This window comes from Lemur catta, chromosome 9 (genome assembly GCF_020740605.2).
Source record: "Lemur catta isolate mLemCat1 chromosome 9, mLemCat1.pri, whole genome shotgun sequence".
Lineage (NCBI taxonomy): Eukaryota > Metazoa > Chordata > Mammalia > Primates > Lemuridae > Lemur > Lemur catta.
This window is the reverse complement of record NC_059136.1, coordinates 57,726,558-57,748,670: the sequence shown is the minus strand read 5'-3', so window position 1 is coordinate 57,748,670 and position 22,113 is coordinate 57,726,558. Positions and strand designations below refer to the sequence as shown.

Below are 22,113 nucleotides of genomic sequence, written 5' to 3'. Positions count from 1 at the left end.
ACATTGAGTTAATAAGCACTGTATAGTGTTACCACTTATTAATGAAGAGCTCAGCAAGAACAATCGGGGTGTGCACTGCCATGACACAGTTCAAGTACCTAGCTCTACACTGACCTGACTTGAATCCAAAGTAGATTCTAGAACAGTGTGGTCCACTGTTCTAAAAAAACATAAAGGTTCTAGATCTGCAATGCCCAATACAATAGCTACTTGTGGCTATTGAGCACTAGAAATGTGGCTAATGCAATAAAGAACTGAATTTCTAATTTAAATTAATTTAAATAGCCACAGGTGGCAAGTGGCTACTGCACTAGGCAGCACGGATACAGAAAATTTTCATCACTGCAGTTTGATTGGACAGTGCTGCTCTAACACATCCTCCAAGCACTACTCTAAATACTGCTATCAGCTAAGTTTTTAATGAGTATTGGGTAACAAGGAACTCCAGACTCTAGTCCTTGACACCTACCTGGTTTGTGGACAAATCTCTGTTGCCAGATGAATGTAGACCCCTATGCCTTGGGCTGTGGGGCAGTCTGGTTGTGCTGTGAAAAGGCCAAGGATGAGCAACCGAACAGAATGCCAGCCTATGTGTAGCCATGGCAAGGCCAGGATCCTACCTAAAAAATTGTTTTGAATTCACTTCGGAGCACAAAGGAATGAGCTTCATCTCAGTGTTCTACTTCATCCAGCACAGCTGGAATTGTTTTGGCCTGAACAATTTTAAAGGGTGGTTTAACCAGATGCTTGTTTCATTTTCCCCCAATGTTCTGTTAACTTTGGGCAAAGCTACTGGTGTCCCCTCCAAGCTAAACTATTTGGAAAAGGTACATCAAGATGACTAAATAAGATAAGCTGTAGCATGGGTCCCAGATGAAAGGGAGTAACAATTGCTGAAATCAATAAAATGATTTCACACAAATCATGTAATAAAAATGCAAAATAAAGGGAACGCAATTTATAATGTGTATTTCAATTTGTAAATGCTCAGGCACAACTACATGAGAAGAAACGGTAAAGTCATCAATACCTATAATAGAATTATCTTGGTGACTTAATTATCATCAGTAGCACTGCTGTCAATAACAAGATTTTTTGAAACAGGTATAATTCTTGGTCAAATTTTGAACAAAATATAGTAGAATCTTCTTTTAATTATATGGTGGTTGTGGTTCTTGGAAAATTCATGATACATTAAAACTATACCAAAAGATACCCTGTTTTAAAATGGAATTGGGTTTTAGGCTCAGATAACTAGTTTGGTTTTGTTTTTTTTTTATGCAGATGAATATCCAGCAGAACATTCAAGAATCATGTGGGAGGCTGGGTGCGGTAGCTCAAGCCTATAATCCTAGCACTATGGGAGGCTTAAGTGGCAGGATTGCTTGAGCCCAGGAGTTCCAGACCAGCCTGAGCAAGAGCCAGACCCCGTCTGTACAAAAAATAGAAAAATTAGCTGGGCATGGTGGTGCATGCCTGTAGTCCCAGCTACTTGGGAGGCTGAGGAAGGAGGATCGTTTGAGCCCAGGAGTCTAACGTTGCAGTGAGTTATGACACCACTGCACTCTAGCTTGGGTGACAAAGTGAGACCCTGTCCCCCCAAAAAAAAAAAGAAAAAAGAAAAAAAAGAATCAAAAAAGAATTATGTGGGATGTAGAGCAGCAATTCTTTGTTGGGCTAAATTGTCCCATGTGCTGTGGGACATAAAATATCTATGGCCTCTACCCACTAATTGCCAGCAGTCATTTCTAAAACCATTAGTCCAAGCCCAACATATGAATTCCACCACCCCCACCCTCTCCAATGACTGGTTCATCAATCCATGTCTAAGTCAACTAGTGAGTGTATGGCATTGGTTGGTTTCAGAACAGGGTACATGATGAATGTTAGCCAATAAAACAGCAGAATTTTGCTGGGGGCTTTGCAGCAAAGTTTCCCACAAGGGAGTCCCAGAAAAGAGGTCTCTTCTTTACATGGTTATAAATGGATGTGATGCCTGAAAATTCTGTATTCATCACAGAACCAGCTGGAGGATGCAGCCAACAAATAGGAGGGCAGAGCCAAAAGCACAGGGGAACTGAGCTAAAGATTTTGGATTATGTTACCTGTGGGGTTTATCCTACCTCTTTATGTAAATGGACTTTATGTAACTGGACTTCCAGTTACAGAAAACAATAAATTTCCTATGGGTTAAACTGTTTTGAATTTGGATTTTGGTTCTTGCAGCTGAAAGCACTTTGATAACATGTACAAACAATTTCACAAGTCAAAGACTGGGGCCTGGTGTTAAAAAAACACCAAAAACAAAACAAGTGAATATTGTTCCTGGACATCTACACCAAGTGGTAAACCTATGGCAAGTTACACTGGTCGAAAGCCTGCATGCTCCTTATGCAAAGGCCTATGTAGTTCACCTGTCAAGTGGCAGGCACACTGGGGGAGAAAGACCAGCACAGTTCACACATGCGGCTTGTTGGAGAGAATGCATGAAAGGCAAACAGCTATTTATTCTAAAAAAATATAGCTACAGGTAAAAGAGTAACATTATCAATATTTGTGTACAAAGAGCTTACAGATGCTCTGTGGACAGATGGGGTTGTAAAAATAGATTAAGTCCCTGCTCTCATGAAGCTTACAATTAAAGAAAGAAATTTTAAAAATATTGTGTTTACAGAGAAACAGATAAAGAAATGCAAAGTGACTGTAATAAAACTGAGTATGGTAAGTGGCGGGAAATGAAGGGTAGAGAAAGGAGCAGGGAGGTGTAGTTAATTACGGAAGGTTTTCTGAACACACCAGGGTTGAAGTTTGAATGTTAAAGGTTATAACACCGGGAGGACGTATAAAAATGGTGCATCACAGAAGGAGGAAAAGATATGTATGTAGGAACAGGAGTGGACAATTTAGAGACGTCCTGCTGACACGGCATCAGGTGAGGTTCTGGATAAACATGGTTTTGTTGTCAGATTCATGACAGACAGCGGGGCAGGAGGAAAGAGCAAACTGATAATTAACGATAGAGCCTCAATCTGGAACCCATCACGTCCTAGCTGTTTGACCTTGGACAAGCTACTTAACCTTCTCTGTGTCAGTTTTCTTATCTTATAAAATGGGCACATGTAGTGCCCAAGGGGGCATAAGGATGAAATGCGATGGTGCATGCTAAGTGGCCTGAATAATTTGGGGAGGTGCTTGATCATGCTAGTTATTATCACTCTTAAACCCACAAGCAATTCATTCAAATTAGTTTCAAAGCATTTATAAGGCAAGCATATATAAAACCCAATACACTTATTATATCAGGTTTGAAAAAAAGCTTTGTTTTTAAACAGCTAATTGCAATCCATTTTAAAATCCCCAAATTAAAAGAAAAACTATGATACACTAAAAAAATGAATTAAGATTAAGGATTTATAAATACATTTATTGATGGTATTACTGAATAATGAATGCAGAGAACAGAATACAAAGAAATCAGCACTTAAAAGGAAACATTAATCTTTAAAAATGCAATGTATTTATATATATATTGACCCATTATGTTTGTTTAGATTTACAAACAAATGTAAAGCTAATTCTAAAGCTTTCATTCTGAATATACTTCAATTTGAGTTCTAGTGTTCTCTATTCTAAAGCAAACTATTTTTTTGCTGTATTTACACCAAGTATGATTTATTTTGTTTATATCTAACTTAAAAGCAAGACTCTGCAAGCTGATTCTGAAGCAGCTAGTTATTCAGGAATTTTACAACAACTCTTTAAGAGAAGATAAAACTACATGAAAGAAAAAGCTTCCCTACTAGATATATAAATACAAAAGAGAAAATATCAAGAAGCAAAAAGAATCACAGAAATACCAATTCTATTCTAAACTATAATTTATAATTCTAGCAACAATTCAATTAGCAGTAGCTTAGATGCTTTTGTTCTAAAAAATAAAACCATTAGTTCTTTCTGTATAATTTTCTGACTTTACCCAATGAAAAATCATCAAGCCTTCATATTCTTTTTTAATAACCCAAGAATATGATTTATAGATTACAGAATCATTAACAAAAGAGGCTTTCAAACATACTGCTGAAAGCTGCAATATAGTTTGGGAGCCAGATTTCAATTTACATAATATTACCATTCATAAAGAGTTTATGACACCCAGTACAATATTGTTCAGCTCTGTTAACTCAGAAATACTCCATCCGTTCTTGCCTTCCGAGAATTACTGATATGGATGGGATTGTTAAGAAAAGTCTAAGAGGGCCTCTAAACAGGATTGCACATGAAATAATCATGAACTATGATACAACTGTGACAACACAGCTAGCTTATAGAACTGAATTTTTCACTATAATAGTAGCACTACAGACTTGTGACAATTAAATATCAGAATTATTTTTCCCTGCTAACTATTCAGTAGAAAAAAGTGTTTTCTGAGTGTAATTTTGATGAATATGATACACTAGGGGAAACTGGAAATTCCTCAAGTTTATTTTTCACTGATATTAATGAGCAATGTAGTTTACAAAACAATTATTCTAAAAACAAATAAATATAAGATTTAAATCAATCACTTTTGAAGAAAATATAGATCATTTCCAAAAGTTTTGTTTGGTTTGTGACTAGACTCGAAAATATTAAAATAAACCAAACACATTCTAACAATACTAATTTGCTATACAAGATCTGAAAAATGTAGTTCAAGTTTTAAACTTTCCCCTATCCCTAGAGAAAGTAAAAAAAAAGAAAAAAGGGGGACTCTTGCAAAAATAAATAAAAACAAAACCACCAACAAAAACTAATCATGTAAGAAATACTTTTGCTTTTTCAATACTTCAGTTGGTCCTATATCAGGGTATGGTTTTGATAGCAAAGACTTCATAGCCTCTTCCTTTATCTCCCATTTTCTAGTCATTTCTATGTTTTTGTCAACAAGGCTATGTATAGGTTTTCCTAAGAAGTTAGGTTGAATCAGAGGTAGCGTTAGGATGCAGTTTACTTGATTACAGGGTGTAGTTAGTTCAAATGAATACATCATTATCTAAAAGGATTATGATAAGTAAAAATGCAAAGAGAAAAATGTACAGCCCTCACTGCCTTGCACTAAGAAGAATTTTGGGAAACTGAGAACAAATACAAAGTCAGGAAAGAGGCAATTGCCTCATCTCCATGAGCCACTTTAATGCACCAATTCAGGCTGGTTTTCCACGAAGGGTAGCACCCCACTCACATAGTAGGCAATGCCAAGAGACAGCAAAGCAATGACGAAGATCAGGAGCAAGACCCTCCAGAAGCCCAGATCTTCTACAAACTCCTGCCATGTGGTTCGAAAGCTGGAAAGGACTCCTTCACCTTGCTGTAGGTTGGGATTGAGGAGAGAATGGCTTTCCATGGCACTGTGCAAGAAGGAAAAAGAAAAGAAAGGGGCATGAAACAAACACTTCACCCATTTCAAAAACATAAAATGATGGGGACTATATTGTTTAGAAAAGACCAAACTTATCAGACAACTGACACATACACTCTCACGTGCTTACGTACTGATTTACATATCCGCAGGTATCTGGACAATCTACCTTAAGCTGGAAACTGCTAAACCATAATGAGTATGTTTCTTGGTTGAATATAAGGACAGTCAAGTTAAAAACCCTATTAATGGCCAGGCCCAGAGGCTCACACCTATAATCCTAGCACTTTGGGAGGCCAAAGTGGGAGAGTTGCTTGAAGCCAGGAGTCTGAGACCAGTCTGGGCAACACAGCAAAAACCTGTCTCTACAAAGAAAATTTAAAAATTAGCTGGGTGGGGTGGTGTGTGCCTGTAGTCTCAGCTACTCGGGAAGCCAAGGCAGGATGGCTGCTTGAGCCCAGGAGTTCGAGACCGGCCTGTGCAAGAGCAAGACCTTGTCTCTACTAAAAATAGAAAAAATTAGCTGAGAGTTGTAATGCATGCTTGTAGTCCCAGCCACTCGGGAGGCTGAGGCTGGGAGATCACTTGAGCTCAGGAGTTGGTGATTGCAGTGAGCTATGATGACACCACTGCACTCTAGCTGGAGTAACGGAGTGAGACTCTGTCTCAAAAAAAAAAAAAAAAACAAAGAATTTATGTCAATGAAAATAAGCAGACATGAAGGTGAAGACACCTGAAGAGAATAGCCATCTACAAGTCAAGGAGAGAGGCCTCAGAAGAAACCAACTCTGCTGACATCTTTTTTTTTTTTTTTTTTTTTTTTTGAGACAGAGTGTCACTTTGTTGCCCTGGCTAGAGTGAGTGCCGTGGTGTCAGCCTAGCTCATAGCAACCTCAAACTCCTGGGCTTAAGCGATCCTACTGCCTCAGCCTCCCGAGTAGCTGGGACTACAGGCATGTGCCACCATGCTAAGTTTTTTCTATATATATTTTAGTTGGTCAGATAATTTCTTTCTATTTTCAGTAGAGACGGGGTCTCGCTCTTGCTCAGGCTGGTCTCGAACTCCTGACCTTGAGCCATCCACCCGCCTAGGCCTCCTGGAGTGCTAGGATTACAGGTGTGAGCCACCGCGCCCAGCCTCTGCTGACATCTTGATCTCAGACTTCTAGCCTCTAGAATTGTGAGAAAATAAATTTCTGTCAAGAAGAAAGACAGAAAGGTCCAGTAACAGTGTATCATCTAGACTAAAGCCACAATAGCCACAATCACATGCATCAACTATTTGTTGGTTATGTTTATGTAATAGAAGGTCATGACCACCCTTCCTATATCCCTTCCCTTCAGGGTTCTTCCAAGGATCTTGGCTCAGAACCATGAAAATAGCATAAAACAATGTCTTAGTCTCATGTACCATGCACAAGTAAGCACATGCAAAACTGGCAGTTTTTTTTAACCTACAACTTTACTTCTTCACACCATTAACACAAGGTCCTTCAGCCTTTACTAGTATTAGAGGTATTCTCTGATCATGGGATGCTGACTTCCTAATGGGCCAGGTCTGCCTGACATCCAAACATTTTTTTTTAATATTAAAAGATATTTAGTCTTTAAAAGATAATATTTTCAGTGGGAATCTACAATACAGAAATTTAAGAAAACTTGAGCAAATTTAAAAATAAGACTAGAACTTTAAGAGGGCCTAACCAAGTAAAACTATAATAGATAAAGAATCTCAGGAGAGGCTTAGTTTGACCTATACATTAATAAAATTTATTGACTATGTCTGAGTGACATAGTCTCATACTCAGAGATGTTAGGTATAAAATGAGAATTCAGGAAGCATTCTCTAGGAACTCATGAAGCTCTGCCAATCAGAATTTTCTATAGAAACTTTATGTAATGAAATGCTTTCTGCTGTCCAATAACTCCCTCCAACATAATAAGGGTGTGTGTGTGTGTGTGTGTGTGTGTGTGTGTGTAATCCTTTTAAAAAACATGTGTTATCTGGACTGTCTTTGTCATCCCATACCTACAAGTAAAAAGGAACTAAATTAAACTTAGGATACTATGGAGGAGTGGGGAAATATTTTTCATCAACTTAAAAGGACCATAGAAGTTGTACTATGTCTCAGGGGATCCCAAGAAAAACGGAAAATATTGCAGTAAATACATTTAAAACCTTACTTTATTACATTCTACTCTAGAAAAAGCCATTACACAGCTATGCCATAATGCCACGTACTAGCCAATCTCTTTAAAATTTTTCCTCTACTTTTTAAAAATTGAGATATAATTCACATACCATAAAATTCACTTTTTTAAACTGTATAATTCAGTGGTTTTTAGTATATTCAAAGTTGTACAGCCATTTCCACTAATTCTATAATAGTATACCTCCATCACCTCTAGAAACTCTGCACTCATTAGCAGTCATTCCCCATTGCCCCTTCCCCCAGCTTCTAACAACCAGTAATCTACTATTTGTCTCTAAGGATTTGTCTATTCTGGACATTTCACATAAACAGAATTACATAATATGTGGCCTTTTGTACCTGGCTTCTCCCATGTACCATGTTTTCAAAATTTATCCACATTGTAACATGTATCAGTACTTCATTCCTTTTATGGAAAAATAATACTCCATTGGATGAACTAAAGACATTCTGGTTATTCATTCATCAGTTGATGGGCATTTGAGTTGTTTCCATATTTTGGCTATTGTGAATAATGCTGCTATGAACATTTGTGTACAAGTTTTTGTGTGAACATATGGCTTCAATTTTGTTAGGTATATACACCTAGCAGTGGAATTGCTGGTCAGGTGATAATTCTATGTGTAACTTTTTGAAGAATAGCCAGACTTTTCCAAAGCGGTTGTACCATTTTCCATTCACATCAGCAATGTATTGAGGGTTCCGATTTCTCCACAGCCTCGATAACACTTGTTATTGTCTGTCCTTTTCATTACAGCCATCCTAGTGGGTGTGAAGTGGTATTTCACTGTAGTTCTGATTTGCATTTTCCTAATGATGTTGCCTTTAAACTTTTAAACTTAAGCTTCAACCACTGCATTTGTACCATGACACTGAAGGCTGGGAATAAGATAGGTAATGAAAGTACTAATAATTTAATTTTTGACAAACTGGTTTTATATACTATAATACAAACTCTCATGCTGAAGTGAAATGGCAGGTACGTGAAAGAAGTAGGAGTGTTTCATACTGAGTTGCTCAAATGACTAATCACTGCTCAATTAATAAGTAATCACAACTGAGACGAACTAATGCTAAAAGTATATTTCTGATAAAGAAGTGCCAAGAAACTGGCTATTAACAAAATGAGGGCCCCCAAAATATACCAAGGTCCCAAACATATACCATGTTTTTGAGGAACATAAACTTTAACAAATAATAGTTGCCTCAATATTATTAAAGTGCTATGGCATTCTGACTGCCAATCCAGAGTACACAGTAGAGAGAAAAAGGACTTGCAAACGCATCTTTGACTTCTTGTGTATTTTATCTATTTCTCAGCTTTTGGCGATAACTCATAAGGAGCATACACTGTTCTAGAAGTAAAACTCTTTGATTTCTTTAGGACGGTAATAAGTGCTTGAAAGTATCTAAATAAAATAGACCTAAGGTTGAGAGCGGAATTAATGGTCCCCAAGGAGTACAACCACCAGCACACAAAGGAAGAGGAAAGCAATGGGTACACAGAGGAATCAAAGAAGGGTGAGCTATGGAAACTAGAGAGGATTTCATTTAGAACTCACAGAAAAACTAATCCCAACAATGATCCCGATGGGGTAAGTGGTCTATGTGAGCCTAAATTCAAGTCCTAGTCAATCAGCTTCTAGGTCAACAGCTGATGCTAATGTAGGCCCTTGTTTGTTCTATTTATATTCTACTGAAAATTTTGGGAAGAGATTATAGTAAGCCCATCATCCTTCTTACCTCACTGGTTTAATCTGGAAGGCTGAAACTCCATGATGGTTGACCAAGCTTTATGCTACAACAACTAGGTCTGGCCTACTGACTACCTGTTGAGCCAGTGAGGCCAAGAGAAAAGATGGTTTGCCACCTTTTCAGAGCTCCCTGAACTCTGTTCTCTGCTGCTTCTAGATGAAAAATGATGAGATATTTAACATGGTGTCAGTCACATCTTAGTTTCAATTACTTATTGGAGCTCAAATTTCATTAGTTCCAAATTCACTTGAAAGTCACTTTCACATTCCTGAAATATGTATGTGTTACATCTTATCTTACTTTCCCTCTCCTGTTTTACTGTCTCTTAGCATTCCACTGTGGAAACTACCCTTTGGTCTTTTCTAACATTGTCTAACTTCTTAGGCTTACTTATGTTTCTCCTCTTCTTTGAAATTCCATTTTTTTGTGACCTATACTTAAAATTCTTAAACTCCTGCTTCCTTCCCTTAGATTCAGCTTTTAACTGCTTCTTCTCCCTTGTGCTGTCAATATAGCAGGTGGCTAACAGAACATTATGTGCATGTGGGCATGTAGTATTAATAGTTTCTGTTTATAGCTTTTCAATTATAATCTGAAGCCATAAGGGCCTATATAAAGTTCAAGGAAAGTATCAAAACTCTGCACCTGAAAGTAAAAGAATATAAGGCTCACAAAGTCACCATAAAAGATCCAGGTACTTAAAGTGACTTGCCACTTAAAAAATTTTATCTTGCTGGGTGTGGTGGTTTGTGCCTGTAATCCCAGCTACTGAGGAGGCTGACGCAGGAGGACTGCTTGAGCCCAGGAGTCAAGGCCAGCCTGGGTAACATACTGAGACCCTGTCTCAAACAAACAAATGAATAAATAAATAAATATCTCAAGTACCTTTCACTCTCAGCTGTCTGCATGGTCTCCAGTTTTGAGTGGGTTCCTCTGTTAAATCCTTTTACCTCTTGCTCTTCCAAAGATTCCAGCAGTCGGATGACATCTTTATTCACACCCCTGCGTTTTGCTAGAACTAAGGGGGTAGCACCTTGATGATTGCTAAAAACGTTCAAAAAATAAAGAGCCCATCATAGCAGTTATACTACATTGTTAGTTACAGTGTCAGTACCCATTTGTGTAGATCTCAGTGAAGAAAACATGAGCCTGATTGATTCAAAACTAAAACCCAAAGGTGGAGGCAGAAGGTGAATTTTGAATTAACCTATTTTTTTTTCCCTTCCAGGGAAAAGGCAAAAGAGAATATACAGGCAAAAGAGTGGATAAAGGACAATAAATAAAAGAAAGAGAGACCATCTCCTCAGAGATTAATTGGAAAGTCTAGTTCCAGATTCACTCTTATCTGACATCTATATTTTATGGGAAGAGTATATATAGAAAAAGTCTAAGAATTTTTTTAAAAAGGAGTCAAATAAGCTGCTTTGGTTCACTCAGCTATTTAGCACTAATAACAAGAGAGAACCCAAATCACACTAAATCCTGCAGTTAATTCACATCACATTAATAGAACCATTTACTATCTTATTCAGATTCAGGGGCATTATGATACTGATAAGTTAGGGCAGCATGTAACTGTAATTTAAAGGTCAAGCTCTATAGTCTTGACATCTTTCCCACTCAAGAAACAGCGTATCACTAAAACAAACAAACACAAAATCCTGGTTCAGTCTAAAAAGGAATCTGGACCCCAGAGATATTATGAAACTAGCACGAAACATGACAGAAGGCACATAACCTTTGGAGTCAGGGGAACTAGGTTCAAATTCCAGCTCTGTCCCTTATAAACTCTGTGACCTTTGTCAAATCATTTAATCCTTTTTGTCTCAACTATATCATCTGTAAAATGAAGATAATACCTACCATGAAAGTTATTCACTCTGAGGATTAAATGAGCTAACATAAGTAAACACAGTCTAGCTCACAGATTTTCAACAAAAGTTACTTTTTTCTTCTTTTTCCCTGTCTTATACTATATAATTAATTAGTAGCATAAACGAGCCACTATTTTCATAGATAAAATTACACGGCTTCAGCATAAATCTAGAAGTCATTCCCTTGTTCCCTCACTCATCTAACAAGATAACAATGTCCTAAATGCCTTTCTGAACTTGTTATTACAACTGATCAATGAGGAAACAAAATCAGAGACTCGGAGATTAGACTGTAGGTTGAGAGACCAATGTGAAGAAATGATTAGACTTCAAAAACCACAGAGAACTTACCAAATATCAATTTTGAGTCCATTGGAAACTAAGAATTGAATAGTATCCACATGGCCACAAAGGTGAAGAGCTGTGTTTCCTTGATAATCTGTGGCCAGAAGATCAGCACCAAATTTATGCAATAACTGGCAGATGTCTACATTCCCTCGGGCTGCTGCCAGGTGAAGGCCTGTTCTGCCCCTGCTGTCACGAATATTTGGGTCAAAGCCACTTTCCAGAAGCCGCTTGGAATAGTTAAAGTCTCCATCAATACAGGCTTGTAGTAAGGGCACGTTAGTCTGAGAAGAATCATTAACAAAAACGTAGGACATTGTTCTGATTTGATGGATAGAACACGCCTGTAATGAAACATGAGGTAAGATTTGATAAAGCCAAATGAAATCAACACAATAAAGTCATTTAGAAAAGCACTATTTCTTATCCTTCTTGGCCTCCCGCCTCTAATAAATTACCTTACCAAACAGAAACAAGTTATCAATTATACTTTATTTTCCATTAAAATGTTTTACTTTATTTTCTTCACATCTGTTGGCTCAAAATTGTAATTAAATTACTACTATAAAGCTCTATTTTGCTTTTCACCATATAAAAAGATTAAGAGATATTTTTAAAGCTAAGATGTACTTGCTTATAGTTTATTGCATTGTCAGAAGACATAGATGTGATCTTTAAACTTAAAAGAACTACCTATATATATATATAAATGCCACTGCTGATAGACATTGTTAATACAAAGGAATTCTCTTTCATGTATTTGCTTCTTCTTGTATTTGAGATACTCTACATGGTAAACAAAACTACCTGCATGGAAGTAACACACTCAATAAGGACCTGCTAGAACTTTATAGTATAAATTTCAAGTTTTCATAGAAAGAGAAAGGCTAAGGAAAGTAACAAACTGAATTTAAAAATTGGAAATATCATGAAATCAATTCAGATTATGCTTTTTTTTGCAGTATTAATCCTATTCTGCTCTGTTCTGTGGTTTTCTCAATACCTGATTTTGCAAAACTCCCACTGTCTGAAGACTGAGAGGTGAGGGGAAAAAAGGAGGTGTCTGGGAATACAGGGGCAGGACAGAAGCAGCACCCCCAGGTGGGTCCAGCGTGAGTTTCATCCCTCTGACTAACCCAGCTCACCAGACTGCCCACACCTCTCACTGAAGCGTCCCTGCCCCACTAGCATGCCTGAACTCTCAGAACATTCTGCTTTACCAAAGTGCAAACACCTAGGTCTCTCTCTCTTTCTCTCTTCTCCTTGGTTCATTTAAGAAAACGTTAAAGCCTGTCAAAAGAAACTTTACTAAGAAACTGAAGAGAAAACAAACCTAAACAAGAAAACAGAAAGGCAAAGACTGATGCATTTACAGAGATGGCTCTCTTACTATAAAGTTACCAAAGCTTAGTCACAGATGGGCTTGGCTTGCATAGTTGATCAGGTCAATTCTTTCTTTCTGGAACACTGATGGAATTGGATGCTAGACCAATCTATTCTTGTGCCTAACCTCAAGGGGATTCAGGAAAGCATGGCTGCTGAGTGTGGTGAGATTCTTGGCCCCTGGTTTCCCAGCAAAGCCACCGGCCCCTAGTCCTGGGCTGCCTTACACTAGGGCTCTGCTGCTACGATGGGCTCTCAGTGGAAAGGGGGGGTGGCATTAGCATATACTGGGTCCTATTCTGAGCCAGGCATCAACTAGAGGCTTTTAATGAATTTTATTTAATCTTCCTAACAACTCCATGGTAAGGTTTATTATATCTGAATTTCAGTGAGGAACCACTGAAGGATTTTAAGCCTAGGAAATGGCACAGTTTTACTGTCTTTGAGAAAGATTACCTGGATGGCAATATGGAGGGGCTGGATGGGAGAGGAAAAGGTTGGAGGCAGGGAATATCAATCAGGAGGCCATGTAGTAATCTAGGCAAGAAATGATGGCCATCTAAGGCAGTGGTAGATAGAAGGGGACATACTGGAGAAGAATAGAGAAGACAGAATTAGCACAACTTAATGACTCATTGGATATGAAGGATGAGAAGGAGCTGTTAAGGTTAATTCCAATAAAGAGAAAAATCTTGTGATTAAGAATTACAGAGATCAAGATAAAATAAACTTCATATTATAATACTTAATAATGATTTTTTAAAATTGACTTAATGAGAAGAAATTACTCAATAAATTATTCAAGAATTTTTTTTGAAGGTAATCTATTTTTCCTTATAGTATTTACTGGATTGGATCATGAAGAAGAGAAAGCTACCATAAACCTTTTTAAAAATAATACCATATATCAAGGGATTTCAAGAGGTAATGTGTTTTGATTAAATTCTGTAAAACTAGAAAATAAAAAACAATCTACTTGGTATTTTTGATTCAAACACAGTAAGAATTTTTGTGGTTTGCAGACAGATTCTTCTGAACGTTGGCTCAGTAAAAAATACACGCCATTCCTGTCTATTTTTTAGGTAAGAATAAGTGTAGTGTATTTTGTCAGTTTCTCTGAGTCCCTGAGAAACTGCTAAACTTACCCTCACATTTAATAAAGTTCAATGACAGATAACACTTTTCATCTTGATCACAGAACTGAATCTGCCCTAAAGCAAGGCCACAGTTCACCGGAGGTTTCACACATCGTGAGGAAGTCCACAGTAGAGAATACTCACACAAGCCTTAAGATGAGATCTTTCAGTGGTCAGTTAGCAGTGTCTCTGAATTCTTACGAAGGTTCCCAAAAATGCTATAATGTGCCGGCAAGGATCTACAGTAAATAGAAAACTCATTTATAACAAAGGTGTGACATGAAAAAGAACTTGCTGTTCTATTAGATACTGATAGGCCAGTGGGACCTGCAGATATTACCCAGAAAACCTGTGGGTGAGGCATCAACATGTGAGGCCAGTAAAGTACCCGACAGGTAATAAGGTAGTGGAAAGGAAGAAAAGAAGGGCTTAATAAGGAGCTGCTCTGTTGCTCACAAACAAGAAAGCATGGACAGAAAGACAAAAGAAAAAGCATCAAATTTTGTGCCCTCAGTGGGGAACAAACTGGGCTCTGAAAATTTACTCTCAGTCATTATTTGGAATTCAGAATGCATATTTTTCACATTATAAAATGGAGGTTATCTCTAAGATTAGTCTACAAAAGCATTTTTAGAAATAAAATACTATTCATAATGAGGGGGAAAGGGTAAAAACAGCTAATACTTATGTTTAAACCAAACAGGATACATTTAAGAAAAAATATTTCTAATCTATCTTGAATGCTGGTATTTAAATCTCTTTAAATCTATTCCTGAGACTGTCCTTTCCCCTGAGTGGGAAGGAAAATCTGGCCCAGAGCTACCTGCAGTGCTCTCCAGACAGCCCGCCCCCGCCCGCCCTGCAGCACGGTGCTGCCTACTCCCACACTTCTGCCTCTGGCAGGCCCACTCAGGCCACACCTCTGGGTACTGAGAGACTAGGCGATTACCCTGTCTGCCCACTCAACTCTTCTCTGGAGGGACCACGGACCACAAAAAAGTAGCATTAATTCATTAAACAAACATTTACCGTGTGCCTGAAATGTGCCATATACCATGCTAAGTGGTGGCATATAAAATCCAAATCCCAAATTCATGGTCAGGCTGAAACTCAGGTTAACTTTTAACTCGTCATTCATGCTCACTGCTACCAAATCCCTAAATTTATATAGGGAAATAATTAATGGTATTTTATGAAGCTCCATTTACGATATGTGAGTGAGGTTGTATCGTAAGGGCTATCAGTGCTAGGCTGGACCTGATGACAGTGGCTGGCAAGCAGCGTGTGAGGCTCAGTCCCACAAAGTACCAGTAAAGATGATGAAGCCATGATGATACACAAAACAACTGCCCTCCTCAGTTGTTTCCTAGTTTTCTGTGATCCCATAATATTAATTTAGACAACCTTCATATCACTGAGCCACTTAATTTGATTTCCTTACACAAATATTCTAAATTCACCCAAAGCCTAGTACTTTTCCTCTCTTATTCTGACCACTGAAGCAAAGTCTTCACAATTAAAGCCTCTCTAATACAGGATTTGACTTTCATTTTCAATGTTAATTAAAATGGTGCAAGTGAGTTCTTCTGAAGGTAGGAGAGTTCACATTATAAAAAGAACAACTTTTGCTTTTCATCTGGAGATAGAATTATAGATCATATAGTTACATCCCCCCCAAAATCCTAATGTTCTCTTAAATCCACTAGAAAGACAATGCTTGTGCCATTTTCTTTTGATATGACTAGGCCCCATAAGAAAACACACTTGATCAAGTTACAGATTTATGTGTAATTCATATCCAATATTATACAAATTTTTAGACTAAATTACTAGAAACCTGCCAAGAAAATTTTCAAGACCACAATTAGACTTTAATCACTAGAAATCTATTAATAGTTTCCCCAAGAAATCATAAAGTGATAAAAACCACAACACATATTAACCATTGTTCAAGGGGTGAAAAGGACTAAAGATTCATAAATTAAACTTTTTATTTAAAGATAATTATGGATTCACATGCAGTTGTAAGAAATAACAGAGAGACCCTGTGTACCCTTAATGCAGTTTCTCCCAATGGTAACATCTTGCAAAACTACACTATTAGGTCATTAAATATGAAATGCCTGATTTCGAATCAAAAATGTAGTTTATTATATCTCAAACAAGAAGCAGTACAATTAATCAAAGTATGTGTCTAAACTATCGACACAATTTTGCCATCTCAGTTCGCCCACGTGGCTCATTTTCAAGATTAAAATCACTAGAATGGAACTTCTCAAACCATTGACGTACTGTGCATTCATTAGCCACATCCTTCCCAAACACTTTGTTGACATTTTGAGCTATCTGCACTGCATTGGTTCCACGATGGAACTCACAGTCAAAAATAACATGAATTTTTGACTTATCCATGGTTTCACAATTGCTCTAAAGAAAATTTGAAAGATAATAAGCCAAAATGTGCATTTGAAAAACTGAGGATGTACCATCACGATAAAAATAAAACAAAAGGTGTCAAAGTGAAATGTCAGAGATATCAATTGTAAAACTTAGTACTTAAGGAAATCAGACATTTCATACTTACTAATAATAACCTAATACAATACCACAACGAAGATATTGACATTGATACAGTCAAGACACAGAACATTTCCTTCACCACAAAGAATCTCTCACTTGTTGCTCTTTTAAAGCTATACCTACTTTGCTCCCATTCTGACCCCTGGAAATCACTATTCTGTCTTCAGTTTCTATAATTCTGTCATTTCAGTAATGTTGTTAAAGATGGAACCACACAGTATGGAACTTTTGGGACTGTCTTTTTCACTTAGCATAAATCTCTGAGATTCATGCAGGTTGTATGTGTATCAATAATTTGTTCCTTTTTTATTCCTAAGTAGTATTCTATGGTACGGATGTACCAGAGTTTGTTTAATAGTTCACCTACTGAAGGACATCTGGTTGTCTTCAGTTTTTGGCTATTACATTAAAGCTTCTGCAAATATTTGTGTACAGGTTTTTATATGAATGTAAATCTTTGTTTCTCTGGGATAAATGGTCGGGAGTGCAAGTATTGGGTCATATGAAGGCCTAAAGATTTTGACTGAAAGACTGTTGAGTGTGAATGTGCCTATCTCTCCCATGCAAAAAAGATGTAAGGTCATTTTTCCAGTCATTTGTCTGGTGTCAGGTTATTTATGGAAGACCTTGTACAACCAAGCATGTGGAAGGGCACAGGTGGATGCCTTGGTGTTAATCAAAGGGAGTATTTAATAAGAACCATTCTACAAGCAGAGTTAGAGGTACTAATAAGAGTGTAAACAGTGAACTAGCATCTTTCAAGATTTACTGAAGGCTGAGTGTGTTCCTCTGTGAATGAATGTGAAAGCTAAGCATAATGAAGGTTTCTCTTAGAGGTGGAGAAAGTAGGAAAGGGAGAGATGTGGCAGTCTGACCCTCCTGAAATGGGCAACTCTCGGAATGTACCAAAGAGAGGCCATTTTTCCTATTGTCAGATGCTGTTAAGAGGGCTTGGCTACTCCACCCAGAATGTGTCTGGAGCTGGACTGCCTGGCTTTGAACCCCAGCTCAGCTACTTACTAGCTGTATGACTTAGCACTCAAAAAAGAATAGTTATTATCCTCCCTAGGCTGGGTGCATTCTGGAGAGACTGTCCTCTCCTGTACTGAAGAAAGCTTGTGTAGAACATTGATCTCCTGCTACCAGAGCCATTTCTGGCAATGGGGTGACATCTACTGGAGAGTAAAAACCTCTAAGAAAGAAAAAAAGAACTGGTTCCTGGCAGAGGAAAAAAACCATATGGCCCAGTACAAGAACAGTCAATATGGAAATCCCTAAGCCCCAGAAAACATGCTGGTTGTTAACCAGGGCCATGGTTCATAAAGGACAGTATCCATTAGGGACAGTGTCTATTGACCGGTTCAGAGGCAGACTAGCTGGGATTGTGAAAAGCAGAACTCCAGGGGTCAGGTTTTAGAGAACAGGGACAGTCTAACATTTAAAACTCTTCACTTTGTGCTCTGTGGCACTGCCCAAGAGACTTCATGAGGATGGAGTCATTCATCTTTTGGGATGAGGCAGTCACCTAAATCTCAACAAGAGCTCCTAATGTCAAACAGTGCTTGTCTCAACCTAATGACAAAATAATAAGGAGGTTTTTGTGGAAGCTTATGATCCACTGACTTGATGGTAAGTTCTAATATTCTTTTTCTTTTGTATCTCAAACTCTGGATCCACAATCTTAGGTCAATCTACACAACTTTAAGATAGTATTCTTGATGGTTAAGAACTAATGAAGAGAACATGTTCTATTTTATTACTAATATATATTATATCATAACTTTAAGTTGTTCTCCTATATCCACTATCAATAAGAATACATAATGTACTGATTTATTTTTCATTTTGAAAAGTCATTGGGAAAGGCAAGACTCAGTGCTACATTCTTGGTTCAAATGAACTGACTATATTATGCCAATTCTGATTAGAGGTCAAAGCATCAGACATTTTAGCAAAACGCAAGGAAAAAATGGCACAGCTGGAGAGATACATGGTCAGATCTTATTACCCTCACCATTTTCTAATGTCAAAGAAAAGTGCTAAAAACTGAGAAAATGAATAATATAAAGTAAATGGAACTACAAAATCTGGATTCTCTATATCACTTGGTTATTCTTACCCTTTTAAAATGATACAGTTGTTTCAAAATATAAAATAACCTCAAAGAACCATAAAACAAGAACTTCCAATGAAGTTATTGAATCCTAACTGCTAGTACTTCAAAATTACTGTTCTTAAGACCTGAGCTATGCACAAATCCACAGATATTGGGGAAGAAAAAAAGCCATGTTTAAGTGGGAGCTAACAGATGGGTACACACAGGCACAAAGTGATATAAAGGACATGAGAAACCAAGAAGGGGGCCAAATGGGAGAGTGGGTGTGGCATAAAAACTTACCTATTGGGTATAATGAACACTATTCTGGTGATGGGCACACCAAAAGCCCTGACTTAACAAATTAACTGCCATGTGAGTTGTATTTAAATCATGCTAGTTTCGAGGCCGGGGCCCCCTGAAGCATATGAAGACTCAATTCTCTGAAACAAATTCAATAAATATGTCGCGAGTCACATACAATTCAAGTGGAAGACAGTGTAAAAACTGATTCCAGCATAGCGTGAGTTGCATATAGCTCACACACAGAAAACAGTAACAAATTTTTCATTAAATTAGAAAGGATCATTTTGTTTTTGAAGTTTTTATTCTATTTTTGTAATAAAACACTGTGGCCCCAGGGCAAAAAATTTTTTTTCTAGTGTGACAGTCAATGTATTAAGCATTATACAAGATATCCATGTAATAAAAATACTTGTACCCCCTTAATAAAAGCAAATAAATAAAAAATAAAGCAGGGGAAAAAAAGAAATAGAGCTGTGAGCAAGCAGGAATTTTAACAATTAAAACTGTAACTGGCAGAGTAGGGTTTCATATTTAGTCTATATTTCCAATGAGCCATGCAGCCTCTACACAGGTATCAAGAAAATCAGGAGAAAACAGTTACTGTAAAACTTTGTTGCTTGCCCACAATTGTCCTAAAACGCTTGCCAGACCATGCTTCTAGAAGGCAAGAAATGGGTCTAATTTTTTATATATCCTGGCAGATTGTATGGTGCCTGGTATGTTAATTTTTCTTGAAGTTTAGACATGGGAGAATCCCATAATTCTTTATTGAATGTACATTTAATTAAGTTCATTGTCACAGAATTTTAAAGTAACATTTATTCTTATGACTAGTTCTGTAGTTCACTGTAAAAATTTTTAGAAATATGAAAATATAGAAATAAAAGTTACACATAATCCCACCAACTAGAAACAACTATTACTAATATTTTGATGCTATAATCTATATCTATATATCTATAACTATATATCTATAGATATATCTATAGCTATATATCTAGCTCTTTCCCCTAAGCGAATATACATATTTAATTCATATTATACATACCAATGTTAAACTTTTTTTATTTACTATATTGTGAACAGCCTTCCATGTTACCAGTGTTCTGTAACAATTTATACAGAACACTGGTAACAGGGCCCTCTATAACTGAATCCATGGATTCAACCAACCATAGATTGAAAATATTTAAAAAAATTTGCGATTGGATAAACAGGTACAGACTTTTTTTCTTGTCATTATTCCCTTAAACAATACAGTATAATAGCTATTTACATAGCATTTCACATTGTATTAGGTATTATAAGCAATCAAGTATATGGGAGGGATTAGGTATAGGTATAGGTAGTATAGGTTAGTAGTATAGGTAGTATAGGTGTAGGTACTATAGGTTAAATGCAAACACCACACCCTTTTATATAAGTGACTTGAGCATCCGCAAGTTGTGGTATCTGAATAAGATGCTGAAATCAATTCCCCATGGATACCAAAGGACAACTGCATTCTATTGCATGTATGTGCCATAATTTTCTTACTGTATTCCTTAGCACGTTAAAAAAGAGTTTGCTCTAAATTTTTCCTATTACATAGATTCAAATTTATTAACATTCTCAGCCAATCAAAATGTAGATAGTCTAAAAGAATTTTAAAATAATCTTTTTGGTCAAAATATGACTATCATAATGGGTTCTTAGGCAATGTATTTAAAAGATGTGACACAGATGAGGCTGACTAATGGATGGCTGTGGAACCAGTCTCATTTCTTTATGGGTCAGTAATTTTACTGTGACAGCAATCTTGATGCAATGCTTTCTTTGTTCACTATAAAACTTGCAAAATTCTGGTTTATATTTAATAGTTCATAGTACACTAGGCTGGATTTAAGATCCTTATTTATTTATTTTTTTTGAAGATTGTATCAGAAGTGCCTAGGAAATAAATTCTCACTGATCACATGGCTAAGATTCTAATTTTTAACCTTTGAGTTATCTGTCCTAAATAAGGACAAAATATGTGAATATTTACTTTGGGTTCTTCAAAAAGGAAAAGAGATCACCATCTTTCTGAAAGCATGGTAGCAAGTAAATAAAAGGAAGAACTGAGAATACTTTCCTTTCAGGATATCCCAGTACTATGAAGAACATTGGAAGGAGGAAGATTATAAGTAGAACCCTCTGAATTTCATTTCCAAGGCTCAAAAATAATACAAGTTCAAAAACAGCAATTTTTAGATAGATCTGGTTCCACCACAGATACACTTTTACTATATATCAAAATCTGTGGAGAACTCACATTATGTGCTATTTCCAACATTGTAGTCTAATTGGTTATGTCTAAAATTATTAAGTTCATGATATCATCAATGCCAAGCTATCAATAAATTCATAATTAAAACTTCATTAACATAGTAAAGGTGAGGTTAATTTGAAGTACGTGAATTACAGAATGATACTTACAGAAAAGTCAGTTCATTATATTAAGTTCATATAATAATTAAAATGAGGTAAATCAGGTATTATTTAGTAGATGTTCTTAAGGAACTAAGCTTAATGAAAAAGGAAAAAAGAATTTCTTGTTTTCATGTTTGCTATTACTACGCAAACAACTGCTTAGCAATATTTGAGATACACTATATTTGACATTGATTAAATTATACTTCAGGCACTGTCCTACATATTTTTCCTGTAATAACTCATTTAATCCTCACAGAAACTCTACAAGGTAAGTACATACCATCATTATACTCATTTCATGAGTTAAAAAAACCCAAGTCAATAAAATTGTTTTATAAGATTCTTTTTTATTTAATGAATTGGTTTAGTAAACCTCTTCATCTAAGATTACATAAGGGGAAACAGACTCTAGTGTATACGTTTCAAATTAATTCTTTACAATCGTTTCATTCAAAGTGAACTTCTTTTTTAAATTTCGGGAAAACAGTATCTGGAAGTGTTTCTTACTTTATAGGAAAGTCGAGCACACATATTCTGAATTAACTTTTTGTAATCATCTCATACAAACTAA

General features: G+C 36.7%; 1 protein-coding gene across 4 annotated transcripts in view; it reads right to left on the bottom strand.

Annotated features, from left to right (window-relative positions):
- Positions 1-3,407: 3,407 nt before the first annotated feature.
- ANKRD46 (ankyrin repeat domain 46) overlaps positions 3,408-22,113 on the bottom strand; it is a 52,372-nt gene continuing 33,666 nt past the window's right edge. For 3 of the 4 annotated variants that reach the window (XM_045560394.1, XM_045560390.1, XM_045560393.1), the window contains exons 2-5: positions 14,252-14,346; positions 11,595-11,932; positions 10,255-10,413; positions 3,408-5,390 (exon numbers count right to left, since the gene is read on the bottom strand). In XM_045560394.1, coding sequence (XP_045416350.1) covers positions 5,174-5,390; positions 10,255-10,413; positions 11,595-11,905 — 687 coding nt within the window. In that variant the 5' untranslated portion in view covers positions 11,906-11,932; positions 14,252-14,346 and the 3' untranslated portion in view covers positions 3,408-5,173. The remainder of the gene's footprint in view (positions 5,391-10,254; positions 10,414-11,594; positions 11,933-14,251; positions 14,347-22,113) is intronic. The other variant, XM_045560392.1, reaches the window with a different exon arrangement.